General features: G+C 45.2%; 1 protein-coding gene across 1 annotated transcript in view; it reads left to right on the forward strand.

Moving 5' to 3' along the window:
* Positions 1 to 258: 258 nt before the first annotated feature.
* Positions 259 to 17,672, forward strand: part of CPSF2 (cleavage and polyadenylation specific factor 2) — a 40,407-nt gene continuing 22,993 nt past the window's right edge. The window contains exons 1-8 of the mRNA XM_073609681.1: positions 259 to 366; positions 2,660 to 2,827; positions 6,192 to 6,351; positions 6,441 to 6,546; positions 9,724 to 9,853; positions 12,294 to 12,409; positions 15,332 to 15,519; positions 15,702 to 15,992. Coding sequence (XP_073465782.1) covers positions 2,679 to 2,827; positions 6,192 to 6,351; positions 6,441 to 6,546; positions 9,724 to 9,853; positions 12,294 to 12,409; positions 15,332 to 15,519; positions 15,702 to 15,992 — 1,140 coding nt within the window. The 5' untranslated portion in view covers positions 259 to 366; positions 2,660 to 2,678. The remainder of the gene's footprint in view (positions 367 to 2,659; positions 2,828 to 6,191; positions 6,352 to 6,440; positions 6,547 to 9,723; positions 9,854 to 12,293; positions 12,410 to 15,331; positions 15,520 to 15,701; positions 15,993 to 17,672) is intronic.

Consider the following 17,672-nt stretch of genomic DNA (forward strand, 5'->3'; position numbering starts at 1 on the left):
ACCACTCCCTCCCTCCCTCCCTCTCAGGCGAACAGTTGGACGCGCCCTCTAGCCCGGAAGAGACACTGGGCGAGACCATTTTGCCGTTGAAGGGGGGAGAGTAAAACCAGAACACAGCTTCCCTGAGAAAGCCGCGCCGGGGTGTACCTGGGTGTTGTTGTAGAGAAGACGATACAGTGCCGGTACACAGCTGGCGGGTCGGTGCAGGCTGCCTCTGCCCGGGATATCAGCCGCTCTCCCCCCCCCACCCCCCTCACATTTGAACGGCGCCGATCAGTTTCCGGTCATGCGCAGAGCGGATGGAGGGCTGGTGAGACCGGTGTATGGGGTGAGCGGGGAGCGCTGAGGGCCGGAGTGCTGTGACAGGTAACCGGCTGATGGGCACACCGAGCGGAGTCCTGTCTATGGGGGACCGAGAAGAAGTGACTGGTACCCATGGCAACCAGCAGGAGCTGCTATAGACACCCCAGCTCTTCCCCCACCCACAACAACTGGGACAAGGCCGCTGTTGCCCAGGGCAACCACCTTAAAGGGGCCCTGTCATTGCTAATCCTCCAGCTTCACCTGAAATGACAAAGTTCTGACTTCCTGCTGGTCGTGGGGGGTCAGCGATGTGATAAGGAGGGGCGCCATGGTTGGTTGTTGCCGGAGTTATGGAGATTTATCACCGCGTTGCCCCCCCCACTTCTTGCTCCGATCACCTTGGGGGGGGGGGGGGTTCACACCTTTTTTTTTCCCGTGCGTTGTGGAAATGTGCGCCCTGCCACAGCGTGTGTTAGCAAGTGGCATTGCTATGGTTATGTGCTGTTAAAAAATGTCACATGTTCTTTTTTTTTTTTTTGGGTGGGCATGCTGGGTTGCCAGCCTGTTCATTTAAATGGACTACCTTAACCCCTCCCTGGCGGTATTCCCGAGTGTGGCTCGGGGGTTTAATTTCAGTACCATTAGCGGTAACACCCCCCTCCCCCCCCCCCCCCGAGCCACACTCGGGAATACATCTCAGGATCCTGGTGCGGTGTACTTACCTTGTCCCCAGGATCCTGCGACATTCCCCCTCCGCTGTGTCCGCGGGCTCCGTCCTCCGCCCGGTGCCTCTGTATGCCAGGCTCCGTTCCCTGCGAGCGTCGCAACGCATGGGGCGGAGCCTGGTGGCAAATTAAAAAAAATTGAAAATTCATAATACATACAGTGCAATGTAATCTTACAGGTTATATTACTGTATGAAATTATTTAACATCCCTTTTGTCCCCAGTGCTTTGTCCAGTGCCCTGCATGCAGCTTTATTATATATATATATATATATATATATATATATATATATATATATATAAATATACACACACTGTTCTTTCTGCCTGGAAACTGGAGATTGTCCATGGCAACCAAAAAGTGTCCCTCTACGTCAAAGGGGGTTTGAGACCAACTAGAAAACAGCGATTAGTAAATTAGAATCAGAATTGAGCGATAGTGAATCGCAGGGGGAAATGTATTTTATTATTTTTTTTTCATATAGTTATTTATTATATTATCATTTATGAATTTGTGTTTCAAACTTTATCATACCCGGGATGTCTACTAGACCAGTGTTAATTTAGTCGACTAAAACGTCTAAAACATTTTAGTCGACTAAAATGACTAAAACATTTTAGTCGACTCAATGAATACTATTTTAGTCGTAGGGCTGGGGAAAAATATCGATTTAAATCTTAAAACGAGTTGAGAGGTCAAATCGATTCAAAATTTAAGCAAATCGATTTTTTTTTTAGATTTATTTTTCGTTTTTTTATTTATTTTTTTTTTAGATTTTTTATTTTTTTTTCACCGCACCGGTCCTGAGGAGCTGCGGGCAGGAGTTTTTAGGCGAGGCTTCGGCCGGACGCCGCGGACTAGGCCAAAGCCGCTTTCTCGCCTAAAAACTCCTTCCCGCAGCTCCTCAGGACCGGCGCGGTGTCCAAAAAAAAAAAAAACTTGATTCGAATCGTGAATCGAGTTTTTTATTTTAAGAAAATCGCTTGCTAGCCACTTGTCGACCAGCCAACAGTAATTTTACTGCTGGCCAGCAACTTCCACAAGCACTACAATGTACCAGTACATCGCCCCGCTCATGCGCCATCGCTGTCCACCAGACACAGCGGATTGCGGTGCTCGGTATCGGGCCACCTTGAGGATACCAGATACCAAAGGATCACATGACACCTAGTAAACAACAGTCATGGAATCCATTCATGACATCATTATTTACTACTGTGTGTGATCTGGGCCAATCGCAGCACCCTGTATCTTGTGATAGTTGTAAGCCAATCACAGCATCACAATGTGGTTAGCACTTCTGCCTGGCAGCACTGGGGTCGTTGGTTCGAATCCCAACCACGGCACTACCTGCCTGGAGTTTGCATGTTCTCCATGTGCTTGCGTGGGTTTCCTCTGGTACTCTGGTTTCCTCCCACACTCCAAAGACATGCTGGTAGATTAATTGGCCCTTATATATGAATGTGGGTTAGAGACCTTAGAATGTAAGCTCCATGATTGTAGGGACTGATGTGAATGTATAATACATATATAAAGCGCTGCGTAAATTGACAGCTCTATAGTACCTAAAATAAATTAAAATGGTAAAAAAAAAAAATGCTTGTTTTCTTCTTTATTTTTATTTTATCAGATTTGCAGCAGCTGCCAGGATGACCTCCATCATCAAGCTGACGACGCTCTCTGGAGCGCAGGAGGAGTCGGCCCTCTGCTACTTGCTGCAGGTGGATGAATTTCGCTTCCTACTTGACTGCGGCTGGGATGAAAGTTTTTCTATGGAGATCATTGAAGCCATCAAAAAGTACGTGTCATATCGGGGATTCTGTCCTACTTATTACTAGATAGACAGGTCTCGGGTGTACAAATAAAGTGATACTAAACACACACTGTTTAATTTACATTGTCCCTTCTATTTCTGTATGTGGATAATGGCACTGTAACTAATAAAGTTTTAATTAAAAAAAACAAAAAACATCTAAGTCCCTTTTTCCTAATCACTATCCAACTGTCACATGTAGAGGTCGACCGATATGGGTTTTTCTGTGGCCGATGCCGATATTTAGAAATCGGGACGGCCGATGGCCGATATTTTAGGCCGATTTTTGCGGCCGATATTTTAGGCCGATTTTTTTTTTTTTTTTTTTTTTCTTTTTCCTTCATCTCAAAGTCTAGGGTGGAGAGGTGGGGAGGAGGTTATTGTTTAGGGTAGAGAGGTGGGGTGCAGCCTATCAGTATCCATCAGTGCCACCTCATTAGTGCCCACCAGTTTAGCCTGTCAGTGTCCATCAGTGCGGCCCATCAGTGCCACCTCATTAGTGCCCACCAGTGCAGCCTATCGGTGTCCATTAGTGCCCACCAGTGCTACCTCATTAGTGTCCATGAGTGCCACCTCATTGGTGTCCATCAGGGCAGCCCAGTGCCAACCAGTGTATCTCATGAGTGCTCTTCAGTGCAGTCCATCAGTGCAAACCATCAGTGCAGCCTAGTGCCAACCAGTGCGTCTCACCAGTGCCCATCAGTCCCACCTTATCAGTGCCCACCAGTGCATCACATCAGTGCATAACAGTGCCCACCAGTGCATCACATCAGTGCCAACCAGTGCATTACATCACTGCCCACTAGTGCATCACATCAGTACCCACAAGTGCCAACCAGTGCAGCCCATCAGTCCCACCAGTACAGCCTAATAATGTAATTCACTGCCACCTCAGCAGTGCCCACCAGCGGAGCGCTCCCGGCTCCGTTCCGTCCCCTTGCCTGGCCAAAGACAGACACATCTGACGTGCTGCGCGTCTCGCCTCTGCCTCCGGACTACAATCCCCAGAATGCAGTGCGGCCGGTAACAGCCAATTGGCGGCCGCCGCTGCCGACTTCCTCCACGGACAAAAAAAAAAAAAAAAATGTCAGCAGACAGCGGCCATGATAGCAGCCGTTTAGAATAGACGGCAGGCGGCCGGGGGGATTTCCACCCAGCACGCCGCCTGCCTCAGATCCCTCACAATCGGCCTTTTTCCCATAATAATCGGCCAATACCGATTTCTTTAAAAAGGCGAAATATAGGCCGATATATCGGTCGACCTCTAGTCACATGACCCAGCTCTCTCCCAGCCTGTCTGCAGGGAAACATAAGCAGGAGGAGCTTCTAGTCCTCTGCTGCTGGTCACATGGTCAAAAAAAAAAAAAAAAACAGCCTTTGGAATGCAGAGTAAAAATAAAAGATCAATATCAATAAACTGTTTTCAATTGCCATACAGATTAGACATATGCACTGCCGAAAAATTTGTTCGCTTTAGCTTCATCCGTTTTTTTCGTTTTTCTGGTCATTCGTTCTGATCGAAATTCGTAAAAAATCGGAAATTGGAAAACCCGAAAATCTGAAATAATAACTAACTAATAAATTAGAGGTATTGGAATTTCCTTTCAAATTTGGCTGTTAGTGAACGTAATGAATACAAAGCGAATACGAATTTATCCGAAGTTACAAATTATCCGAAATAACGAATGTCGCATCTAAACAAATGGAACAATTTATTAATAATAAAATGTGGGGGGGCGTGTCCATGATGGCCACCTGAGCGGCCTCTTACTTCAGAGCTCTGCTGGCAGGTGCTGCTAATATCTTCTTCCTGGGCAAAATTACCACCTGCGAACGGGGGATTTCACCTGGGTGAGATGCCGTTCCTCCCGAGCTACGTCTGGGAGGGGGAAAAAAGCTCCAGTTTCCACAGACTGAGGAGATGAAACCTTCCCCTCCTCCTGCACTTGTGGAGCCTCGTGAGGTGCGGAAATCCAACATGGCGTCGCAGACGGAGCCGCCAGCGATGGAAGAATCACCTCACCCGAGCTTTGTGGCTGACATCATGCTCTGTGCCAATCTACGCTAACTACAAAGATTGAAGCAGTGCAGGTGGAAATGGGAGTTATGCGGCAGGACGTGACAAACTCCAGTCCCGTGTCACCGAGACGGAGCACCGAGTAGGCCTTGCGGATGATGCTGAGAACCGCAACAGGCGAAACAATCTCCGCATTGTGGGGCTGGCAGAGGGGGTGGAAGGTAATAACCCTATAGTGTTTGTGGAGGACTTGCTGCACACCCTGCTACCAAATGCTCACTAGACATGTGCACTGCGGAAAAATTAGTTTGTTTTCGTTTTTTTTTGGTGGGGTTCGTTTTTAGTACGTTATGATTGCAATACGTACATTCGAAAATCCAAAAATAAGAAAGAAAATCCGAAAGAATAACTAACTATTAAATTATAGGTATTGGAATTTCCTTTCAAATTTGGCTGTTAAGTGAACTTAACGAATACAAATTTATCCGAAGGTTATGAATTATCCGAAATAACGAATGCCGCATCTAAACAAATGGAATGGAACTAATTTAATAATAAATAATAATAAAAAGTTTTTATTATTGTTTATTATTATTATTATTATTATTAATTTGTTACGTTCCATTCGTTTAGGTATCGCATTCTTTATTTCGGATAATTCGTAACTTTGGATAAATTTGTATTCGTTACGTTCACTAACAGCCAAATTTGAAAGGAAATTCCAATACCTAGAATTTAATAGTTAGTAATAGTTGTTGTTAATAATAAAACAAATATTACTAACTATTAAATTCTAGGTATTGGAATTTCCTTTCAAATTTGGCTGTTAGTGAACGTAATGAATACAAATTTATCCAAAGTTACGAATTATCCGAAATAAAGAATGCGATACCTAAACGAATGGAACGTAACAAATTAATAATAAAAAGTTTTTATTATTGTTATTTATTATTATTATTTTTTATTAATTTGTTCAATTCCATTTGTTTAGATGCGGCATTCGTTATTTCAGATAATCCGTTACTTCGGATAAATTCGTATTCGTTACGTTCACTAACAGCCAAATTTGAAAGGAAATTCCAATACCTATAATTTAATAGTTAGTAATAGTTGTTATTGTTATTATTATTAGCATTATTAGTTATTTCAGATTTTCGAATTGACGAATATTCAGAAAAATTTGTTAAACGGGTTTTCGTTAATTCGGATATCTCCGAATGAACGAATTTGTCGAAATTTGTTAAACAAATTTGTCACAAAACAAATTGTACATTTTCTAGAGATTACTAGAACTATGTTAACCGGTGTATTTCTCTTCCATTTTCCTCCTAGGTATGTACATCAGATAGATGCTGTGCTTCTTTCTCATCCAGATCCGCTACACCTCGGAGCACTGCCCTACGCCGTGGGCAAGCTGGGATTAAACTGTGCTATATATGCTACGATCCCTGTATATAAGATGGGGCAGATGTTTATGTATGACTTGTACCAGGTCAGTATTACTTCTTCTCGTATCTCTTCAAGTTCTAGATTTTTCAGCGTCAGAGAATGTGTAAGGTTGTAACTGTTTTCATATTTTAGTCTCGGCACAACACAGAAGATTTTAATTTGTACACCCTGGATGATGTGGATTCAGCGTTTGATAAGATACAGCAGCTGAAATTCTCACAGATCGTCCATTTGAAAGGTAGGCATTGAAGAATTTGCTGCGGTCGGTAGGCTGGTAAAGGCTAAGTTCACCTTTTTAGAGAAAAAAAAAAAGAAAGAAATGCAGGAAAGAAATGTAACTATAGACGCTTCCTCCAGCTTTCTGTCGGTACCTCTGAATGGGCTTTCAGTTGCAGAGCTGGAGGAAGTGTCAGTGGACCTCTGCTTGTTACCACACAAAGCAGTGAATGTGACTCTCTCCAAACACACCTTGGCGTAGAATCATTCGCTGTCATTTAAAGCGGAACTAAACCCATTGATTTAACGGTTCCAAAAAAGTTACATTCCCGGCCTTCCCGGGATTGCTAACTGTCACATTTGCTTGTGCACTCAACCAAACTGTCAAACCATCAACTGACTGGTGTCATAACTGATCACATCTACAGCACCATGACAGTTGCAGCTCAAACAGGTGCAAAGATAGCAGCTTCCTTGGCTGAAAAGGGTAGGAGGGTTCAGTTCCGCTTAAAGCGGAGTTCCACCCAAAAGTGGAACTCTCGCTTATATGCTACCCCCCCCACCCCACCCCTCCGAACGGGGGACCTGTTTTTGACCTTCTCCCACTTTCGGAGATGGGCCACAGCCAGATCTCCCGGAAGTTTGGGCCCCCCCCGCCACCGGGCCAATTAGAAAGCGCACCGTGCTTCACTCATGCGCAATTGGAAACCAGAAGTTAATCCGAAAGTCTTCACTGCTGGGTTCCCTTACCAGGAATGTCAGGGGCAGCACCCGCGAGTCGATCCGAAGATCGTCTGGGGTGCCGACATTGCGGGCTCCCTGGACAGGTAAGCGCCCTAATATTAAAAGTCAGCAGCTACAGTATTTGTAGCTGTTGACTTTTAACTTTTTTTCACCCAGGCTGGATCTCCTCTTTAAGAACCGCCTCACGTACATATACTGCTGCAGGATGGTCCTCAAGCGCAAAATCATGTACCTGTACGTGATTTTTTTTGTTCTTCTGGTTCCGGGGCGCATGCCGCCGGAGCTTTGCTCCCACTGTGATTGGACACAGTGGGGGCCGATCACCGGGCCGCCCGCGATCGCTCTGAGAAGAGGCAGAACTGCCATCTGCCTATGTACACAAGGCAGATCGCCGTTCTGCCAGAGAGGAAAATTGAGATCTAGTGTTTCTGCTAAGCAGAAACACAGATCTCTGTTTTCCTTTAGTGAAAGCACATCCCCCACAGTTGGAAAGCACTCATAGGGAACACATTTAACCCTTTGATCGCCCCTGATGTTAACCCCTTCCCTGCCAGTGTCAGTACAGTAACAGTGCATTTTTTTCTTTTTTTAGCACTGATCACTGTATTAGTGTCACTTCTTCCCAAAAAGTGTCCGATCTGTCCGCCGCAATGTCGCAGTCCCACAAAAAATTGCTGATCGCCTCCATTGCTAGTAAAAATAAAAATTCCATAAAAATATCCCATATATTGTAGACGTGATAACTTTTGCACAAACCAATAAATATACTATTTTTGGGATAATTTTTTTTTTTTTTTTTTTTTTTTTACGAAGAACACGTAGCAGAATTACATATTGACCTAAATTTGATGAAGAAATTTACATTTTTTATTGGGTGTGTTTTATAGCAGAAAATATGTTTTTTATAGCACAAAAATAACAACTGCAGAGGTGATCAAATACCACCAACAGAAAGCTTTATTTGTGGGAAAAAAAAGGACAATTTGGGTACAGCATCGCACAATCGCGCAATTGTCAGTTAAAATAATGCAGTGCCAAAAGATGGCCTGGACAGGATGGGGGTAAATCCTTCCTGGGCTGAAGTGGTTAAAGTGGAGTTTTCCCCATCCCCAGCAAAAAAATAAATCATCAGCTACACATACTGTAGCTGCTGACTTTTAATATTAGGACACTTACCTGTCCTGGAATCCAGCGATGTCGGCACCCCGGCTGATGTTTCCATCATCTCTCGGGTGCTGCCGTCGCCATTGCCTGTAAAGGGAAACCGGCAGTGAAGCCTCGCGGCTTCACAGCCAGTGCGCTACTGCGCATGCACGAAGCGTGCTGTGCTTTCTGAATGGCCCAGCGGTGGGGAAAGGAGGAGGGGGGGCCAAACTTGTGGGGACGGATACCTGTCAAAAACAGGTACCTGCTCTTGAAGGGGGGGGGGGGGGGGTCAGCCTGTCAGTGCTCAGACCATACTCCGCACACTGCATAAAATTGTCATCCCAGAAGGAAGCCTCTTCTAAAGATGATGCACAAGAAAGCCTGGAAACAGTTTTCTGAAGACAAGCAGACTAAGGACATGGATTACTGGAACCATGTCCTGTGGTCTGATGAGACCAAGATAAACTTATTTGGTTCAGATGGTGACAAGCGTGTGTGGCGGCAACCAGGTGAGGAGTACAAAGACAAGTGTGTCTTGTCTACAGTCAAGCATGGTGGTGGGAGTGTCATGGTCTGGGGCTGCATGAGTGCTGCCGACACTGGGGAGCTACAGATCATTGAGGGAACCATGAATGGCAACATGTACTGTGACATACTGAAGCAGAGCATGATCCCCTCCCTTCAGAGACTGGGCCGCAGGGCAGTATTCCAACATGATAACCACCCCAAACACACCTCCAAGATGATCACAGCCTTGCTAAAGAAGCTGAGGGTAAAGGTGATGGACTGGCCAAGCATGTCTCCAGACCTAAACCCTATTGATCATCTGTGGGGCATCCTCAAACGGAAGGTGGAGGAGCGCAAGGTCTCTAACATCCACCAGCTCTGTGATGTCATCATGGAGGAGGGGAAGAGGACTCCAGTGACAACCTGTGAAGCTCTGGTGATCTCCATGCCCAAGAGGGTTAAGACAGTGCTGGAAAATAATGGTGGCCACACAAAATATTGACACTTTGGGCCCAATTTGGAGATTTTCACTTAGGGGTGTACTCACTTTTGTTGCCAGCGGTTTAGACATTAATGGCTGTGTGTTGAGTTATTTTGAGGGGACAGCAAATTTACACTGTTATACAAGCTGTACACTCACTACTTTACATTGTAGCAAAGTGTCATTTCTTCAGTGTTGTCACATGAAAAGATAATATTTACTAAAATGTTAGGGGTGTACTCACTTTTGTATGTATGTGTATGTAAATTTAACCAAAAAATTTCCTTTTATATTACTGACCCACATTTTCTTCTTCTGCAGGAAAAGGTCACGGTTTGTCTATCGCCCCGTTGCCAGCTGGTCACATGCTTGGAGGCACCATATGGAAGATTGTAAAGGACGGGGAGGAGGAGATAGTATACGCTGTAGATTTCAACCACAAAAGGGAGATGTAAGTCATGGGGGTCTCACAAGAGCACAGCTTAAAGGGGTCCTCTTCTTTACCTGTACAGGGATTTGACCACTTGCCACCCAAGCCAATTCTGGCATTTCTTTCCTACATGTAAAACTCCTCATTTGTTTGCTAGAAAATCGCTCAGAACCTATATTTTATATATATATATATATATATATATATATATATATATATATATATATTATCTATTGTGTTTTCTTGCTTTAAAATTCATTCATAAATTCATTATGTTATATAATATATATAATATAACAAAATTATATATACAGTATAATAATATTAGGGGTGCAACGGATCGTTGCTGATCCGTACGGATCAACCTCCGCGGATCGGCACACCCCCGATCTGCGGAGCACTCTGCGGCCTCGGCCATAGGAAAGGCCGCGGCTTCGGCCTAGCTCCGGAGCGGCGGCCATCTTGCTACACCCGGAAGCGGCCGCTGTCTCGTCAGGAAGTGACGTTTCATCGCCGCCATCTTGCTACACCCCACACTCCTGCACAGTACAGTAATGATAGAGTGAGAAGGGGGGCAAGCAGACATCTTGTTACACCCACCGGAGTTTTAGATTTAAAAGCTATTTTCAACACAAAACCGAGCTTATTTGCATAAATACAGTATTTGTAGATTGGACGGAGTGTTTAGATGTTAGATTTTCAAAGCAACAGCAAACCTGCTGACCTTACATGGTTGCTAATGTGACAGAACACCTCTGATTTTCACATTTAATGTTAAATGTGAAAATCAGAGGTGTTCTGTCACATTAGCAACCATGTAAGGTCAGCAGGTTTGCTGTTGCTTTGAAAATATAACATCTAAACAGTCTGTCCAATCTACAAATACTGTATTTATGCATATAAGCTCGGTTTTGTGTTGAAAATAGCTTTTAAATCTAAAACTCCGGTGGGTGTAACAAGATTTGGGGTTTTTTTTGGGGGGGGTTTTTTTTTTTTTTTGCTGATCCGAAAATGATCCAATCCGTGACTCTGATCCGAGGATCGATCCAATCCGTGAGTTTTTTTGATCCGTTGCACCCCTAAATAATATATATTTATTTTATATATTTATATGTTATAATTATTTAATTTTTTTAGCAGAGACCCTAGGGAATAAAATGTTGGTCGTTACAATTTTATGTCACACGGTATTTGTGCAGCAATTTTTTTTTTACTGCGCATGCACGAAGCGTGCTGTGCTTTCTGAATGGCCCAGCAGTGGGGAAAGGAGGAGGGGGGGCCAAACTTGTGGGGACGGATATCTGTCAAAAACAGGTACCTGCTCATTGAACGCAATGTTTTTGGGAAAAAATACACTTTCATGAATTTCTAAGCAAGAAAACACAATAGATAACCCAATTTTTGGTAAAATATAAAAAGATGATGTTATGCTGAGTAAATTAGATACCAAACATGTCATGCTTCAAAAATTGCGCACATTCGTGGAATGGCGCCAAACTACAGCACTTAAAAAGCTTCATAGGCGATGCTTTAAATTTTTTTTACAGGTTTCGTTTCGAGTCAGAGTAGGTCTAGTGCTTGAATTATTGCTCTCGCTCTAACGATCACAGTGATATTGCAAGCATGGTTTGAATGCCGTTTTACATATGCGGGCGCGACCAACATATGGGTTTGCTACTGCGTGTGAGCACGAGGGGATGGGAGAATTAAATAATAGATAGATTTGTCATGCACATACTGGCAGGAAAAAAGAATAAAATGGGAAAAACCTTGACTAGCAGGTACCGAACCATCGCATGGTAGGGAGTAAAACGTGGATAATGTACAGAATATGGCTCTCAGTCCCATCTTTGCGGAAGCGGCAGCCATTGATTAACGCATACCGGAAATTTTTTATTTCTTTCTGGCTGGTAGAGAAAAGGGACGACACTCTAGGTATCAAGAAGGGAAGTAAGAAGGAAAGGAGACAGTAGGAAGGGAGTAAGAGATGGAGGAGGGTAAAGAGCCTTCGGCGGAGTCGACAGCACACGGCTTCAAATTCCCGTTAAGGAAGCTGCTTAAGCATATGCATAAGTATATAAGTATTCATCTGAGAACCGGAACATATCCTAAAACAGCTAGTGTGTGTTGTGTTCCTCTGTCCTGTCCCTAGGGGGAGCTGTAAGGTGTTCCATCTGCTGAATATCGCAAACTAAGGTGACACCATAGGTGGAGATTGTTATTTCCACATGCTGGGGACGCATGCCCTGGCTGCATTCAGAAGGTATTTCAGTAAGACTAAATAGGTCCCCCTATGTAAGATCTCGTTACAACTTCATTTTAATAACATCATAAACATCGCAAAGCATTTTTTTTTTTCTTGCATTTATTTAAAAACAACCCATAATTTCCCTTTTAGTTTTCATGTTACTGTCGTTGTCATTGTGTTATTTTCTAATTTTGGCTTTTATTATTTTGGTAGACATTTAAATGGCTGCTCCCTGGAAATGATTAGCCGTCCATCTCTTCTCATCACAGACAGTTTTAATGCTACTTATGTCCAGCCGAGAAGAAAGCAGAGAGATGAACAACTACTAAGTATGTACCAATCTCTTCTCCTTATGCTGTCTGCATATTTCTAGTTGTTGTACTAGTCAGTGGGACTTTAGAGCTTAAAGCGGAACTTCAGTCATTTTTTTTTTTTTCAACTTTCCATCTATTAAATCTTCTGCCCTTGTTGTTTTGGATAGTAAAACATTTTTTTTCTGCCAGTAAAATACCTTATACAGCCCACTTCCTGTTTCTTGTGTGGTCATTAGCCTAGGGCAGTGATGGTGAACCTTGGCGCCCCAGATGTGTTGGAACTACATTTCCCATGATGCTCATGCACTCTGCAGTGTAGTGGAGCATCATAGGAAATGTAGTTCCAAAACATCCGGGGTGCCGAGGTTCACCATCACTGGCCTAGTCTTATGACATCATGTACAGCTCTCTCTCTCTCTCTCACTCTTGTGAGAATTTGCCAGGAAGGGTGGGGGGATGAGTCGTAAGAGGGCCAATGAGAGCTGGAGGTGTGCCTCTGTGTAAATCCAGGAAGTGAACAGGCAGCAGCTTCAGCTGCCCACAGTTAAAATGAATGCAGCCAGACTCGGTGGAGGGAGATTTCTGAAGCATATTTGGCAAATACAGAACCACAGTATATATAAAATAATATGCAAAGTGGTTGGAGGGAAGCTTCAGAAGGACAAAGATGTTTTTATTACAAATTATGTGAGCAGACTGCGGTTCCTTTTTAACTCTAAAATTCCTTTAAAACATTAGTAAACCGGCCAGAAAAAAAGGAGGGTCCCTTACAGGTTTCATCCCATAACGTATACTAGCACATTATGACATACTTGCTTTTAAAACAAAACCCTCCAGTGGCACGCTTTCATTACTGCTGTTTGAATGGCCAGAGCCACGATGACATCACTCAGGCGCATGGGAGCCGCAGCAAAGCACTCTGCATTCCATGACATCCTTTGTGCCTTGAATGCAGATCGTCACTGCGCATGCGAGGGTGACATCATCGGCTATTGCTGATGTGATATCTCCTAATTGGTGCATGTTTAGGAGATATTCATCGTACCTACAGGTATGCCTAATTGGAACCTTACCTGTAGGTACACGTTTAGTCAGAGAGTTAACTACCCCCTTATAATCTCTTTTAATTTTCCCTTCCCCAAGAACTGGCAAAACAAAGGGAGGGGGGGGTGGATTTGTAAATTCCTACATTCACCTTGTTTGTGTGGCTGAAAAAAATGAACAGTCTATTGTCAGCTTTAGGCCACATGTACATGGGACGCTGCTAAACGTTCAGAGGCAGTTGGACACTTTTTTTTTCAACTGCCCCTGAACTCATTCAATGTTATCAAATTAAAAATGTCAAAATCTGTAATCACGCTGGTTCCTGCATCGCACATATGTGAACCTAGGCTGAGGAGAGCCTGTAACTGGCAATCCTGATGACACATGCACACAGATAATCGGGGCGCTCATCAGTGCTGCCCATTGGTGCCCCCTCATCAGTGCTGCCCATCGGTGCCCCCTCATCAGTGCTGCCCATCGGTGCCCCCTCATCAGTGCTGCCCATCGGTGCCCCCTCATCAGTGCTGCCCATCGGTGCCCCCTCATCAGTGCTGCCCATCGGTGCCCCCTCATCAGTGCTGCCCATCGGTGCCCCCTCATCAGTGCTGCCCATCGGTGCCCCCTCATCAGTGCTGCCCATCGGTGCCCCCTCATCAGTGCTGCCCATCGGTGCCCCCTCATCAGTGCTGCCCATCGGTGCCCCCTCATCAATGCTGCCCATCGGTGCCCCCTCATCAATGCTGCCCATCGGTGCCCCCTCATCAATGCTGCCCATCGGTGCCCCCTCATCAATGCTGCCCATCGGTGCCCCCTCATCAATGCTGCCCATCGGTGCCCCCTCATCAATGCTGCCCATCGGTGCCCCCTCATCAATGCTGCCCATCGGTGCCCCCTCATCAATGCTGCCCATCGGTGCCCCCTCATCAATGCTGCCCATCGGTGCCCCCTCATCAATGCTGCCCATCGGTGCCCCCTCATCAATGCTGCCCATCGGTGCCCCCTCATCAATGCTGCCCATCGGTGCCGCCTCATCAATGCTGCCCATCGGTGCCGCCTCATCAATGCTGCCCATCGGTGCCGCCTCATCAATGCTGCCCATCGGTGCCTCCTCATCAATGCTGCCCATCGGTGCCTCCTCATCAATGCTGCCCATCGGTGCCCCCTCATCAATGCTGCCCATCGGTGCCCCCTCATCAATGCTGCCCATCGGTGCCCCCTCATCAATGCTGCCCATCGGTGCCTCCTCATCAATGCTGCCCATCGGTGCCTCCTCATCAATGCTGCCCATCGGTGCCTCCTCATCAATGCTGCCCATCGGTGCCTCCTCATCAATGCTGCCCATCGGTGCCCCCTCATCAATGCTGCCCATCGGTGCCCCCTCATCAATGCTGCCCATCGGTGCCCCCTCATCAATGCTGCCCATCGGTGCCTCCTCATCAATGCTGCCCATCGGTGCCCCCTCATCAATGCTGCCCATCGGTGCCCCCTCATCAATGCTGCCCATCGGTGCCCCCTCATCAATGCTGCCCATCGGTGCCCCCTCATCAATGCTGCCTCATCAGCGCACATCCGTGAAAGAGAAAATTTTTATAATCGAAAATAAGAAAAAGTTGTGTTTTCTATTATTTAAAACAAAAAACCCCAGTGGTGATTAAATACCACCAAAAGAAAGCACTATTATGTGAACAAAATGATAAAAATGTCACATGGGTACAGTGTAGCATGACCGCGCAATTGTCATTCAAAGTGTGACAGCAATGAAAATTGGCCTGGGCAGGGGGTGTAAGTGCCCGGTAGGCAAGCGGTTAAAACCCATTGAAGAAGTACACAGAGTTTGTTCCTGACTTGAGTCCGAGTGTTTTCACTGCACTGCCTTATTTTTTTTGTGTGCAGCAAATGTCCTTGAGACCCTCCGTGGTGACGGCAATGTGTTAATAGCGGTGGACACGGCTGGAAGGGTGCTGGAACTTGCACAGTTGCTCGATCAGATTTGGAGGACCAAAGACGCTGGACTCGGTGTATACTCCCTGGCACTTCTCAATAATGTGAGCTACAATGTGGTGGAGTTTTCCAAGTCTCAGGTAAGTCCCCATGCTGCAGTTATAAGTTTGTATATACATCTACTTCCATGTATTGGTTTTAGTTATATGTTAGTGCTGTAGTGATTGCGGTGCACTTTGTATTGGTGATTGCTCAAACTCCTGTTTCCTAGCAATTGTTTTTTTTTTTTGGATTGCAAGAATGTGCCTGCTTTTCAACACAGGTGGAGTGGATGAGCGATAAGCTGATGAGATGTTTTGAAGACAAGAGGAACAATCCCTTTCAGTTCCGACACCTCACCTTGTGTCACGGCTTCGCAGACCTCGCTCGTGTCCCCAGTCCGAAAGTGGTGCTGGCCAGCCAGCCTGACCTGGAATGTGGTTTCTCCAGAGAGCTGTTCATCCAGTGGTGTCAGGATCCAAAAAATTCCATTATTCTCACCTACCGCACCTCTCCTGGGACCCTCAGCCGGTTTCTGATCGATAACCCAACCGAGAAGATCATAGATATTGAGGTATGATGCAGCCTGGCTTAATGGACACAGGTTACCTGGTTTAGCTATTTTACTTCTTGGTGTCCAAAGGGGCAAGTGTAAGAGCCGGTTCACACAGGGGCGACTTGTCAGGCGACCTAGCCGCCTGACAAGTCGCCTCCCGTTCTGTACAATGGAACCGTTCTAATAGGAGCGACGCAAGTCGCTCCGACTTAGAAAAAGGTTCCTGTACTACTTCGGGGGCGACTTGCATAGACTTCTATACAGAAGTCGTTTTGCAAGTCGCCGCGGAAGTCGTTTGCAGGTCGCCTCGCTGAGGCGACCTGCAAGTCGCGCCGCCCCTGTGTGAACCGGGGCTTAATCATTAACCCTTTCGTGACTAGAGGTTATTAAATCCTAAATATTCAGGCCAAATTGAGCAGCGTCAGTGCGTTTGGGTTAACTTGACTGTAACTCTGAATCATTTGCATGCCTAAATCACTTTTTTCATTTTAAGGCTTTAGTTTGGAAAGCTGTTTTTATTAAAAACCATCCCATGCTTTAACCACTTGAAGACCGGGCTTCTTCTGGCACTTTTTTTTACAAGTTTAAACCAGTATTTTTTTTGCTTGAAAATTACTTAGAGCCCCCAAATATAAATAAATATATATATAAATATACTGCCATACAGGGCTGAAATCGCAGCACGTGGGAAACCAAACAGCCCGTACAAGCCAGGGGCGGGAATGCCCACACTAGCATGCCGCTCACTGCTCCAACAGGATTCGGCCTTGATTCACTGGCAAGCAAGATCCCGGTTAATTCAGGAGGTATGGGATATGATGCCCCACCCCCTTCCCCAGGAGGCTGGAAGCTTGTGCGGGGTGTTAGGTGTACTGTATGGCAGTCGACATCTCTCCCCGCTGGCTGCCTTTCTCACTGGCACAATACAATACAATACAATACAGACAGTTCAGATCCCACTGAACCCGCCGCCGCCTCCTCTTTGTCTCTGATGTATTTTATGTACACAGACAGGAGGAGGAGGGACACTGCTGTACATGTGCCGCTCATCTGAGGTCTGTGTGATTATTATACACACACTATATAGATGACACTTGTGGCGGTGGTTGTAGGACAGGGAAGGGAAAAAGATGAATACTTGCAGTGATTTGGGGGTGGGGGAGGGTGGGTAAGAGGAGTATGTGCTAGAAGGCGTTTTGGGAGGAGAGGGGACTTGTGCTAGAAGGGGGGGGGGGGGGGGGGGGATGGATATGAAATCTGACCACCCTCATTCTGCTTCAAAGTTCTTTATTTAAAATTTAAGTTTTTTTTTTCCCTGAAACTTCCCTCATAAAATTAAGGTGCGTGTTATACGCCGATAAATATTTTTTTTGTAAAATATGAAAGATGATGTTACACCAAGTAAATCGATACCTAACATGTTAAAACAAAGTATAAGCAGCGCTATAAATGTATGTGATCAATCAAGAAATGATATAAAGTGCGATCATGCAAACATAGTAGGAAAGTGCCCTACTTGAAAAACATAACGAATATATAATCAATAAAATGTATAATAAAGTGCAAACATGCAGATAACCATTGAAAAAGCAAACTGTAAAAGTCCATAAATGGTGAACAATCCATAAGTGAAGCGATTATATATTGGTTGGGTTTTTTTCAAGGAGGTCACTTTCTTACTATGTTTGCACGATTTGC

This window comes from Aquarana catesbeiana, linkage group LG13 (assembly GCF_042186555.1).
Source record: "Aquarana catesbeiana isolate 2022-GZ linkage group LG13, ASM4218655v1, whole genome shotgun sequence".
Lineage (NCBI taxonomy): Eukaryota > Metazoa > Chordata > Amphibia > Anura > Ranidae > Aquarana > Aquarana catesbeiana.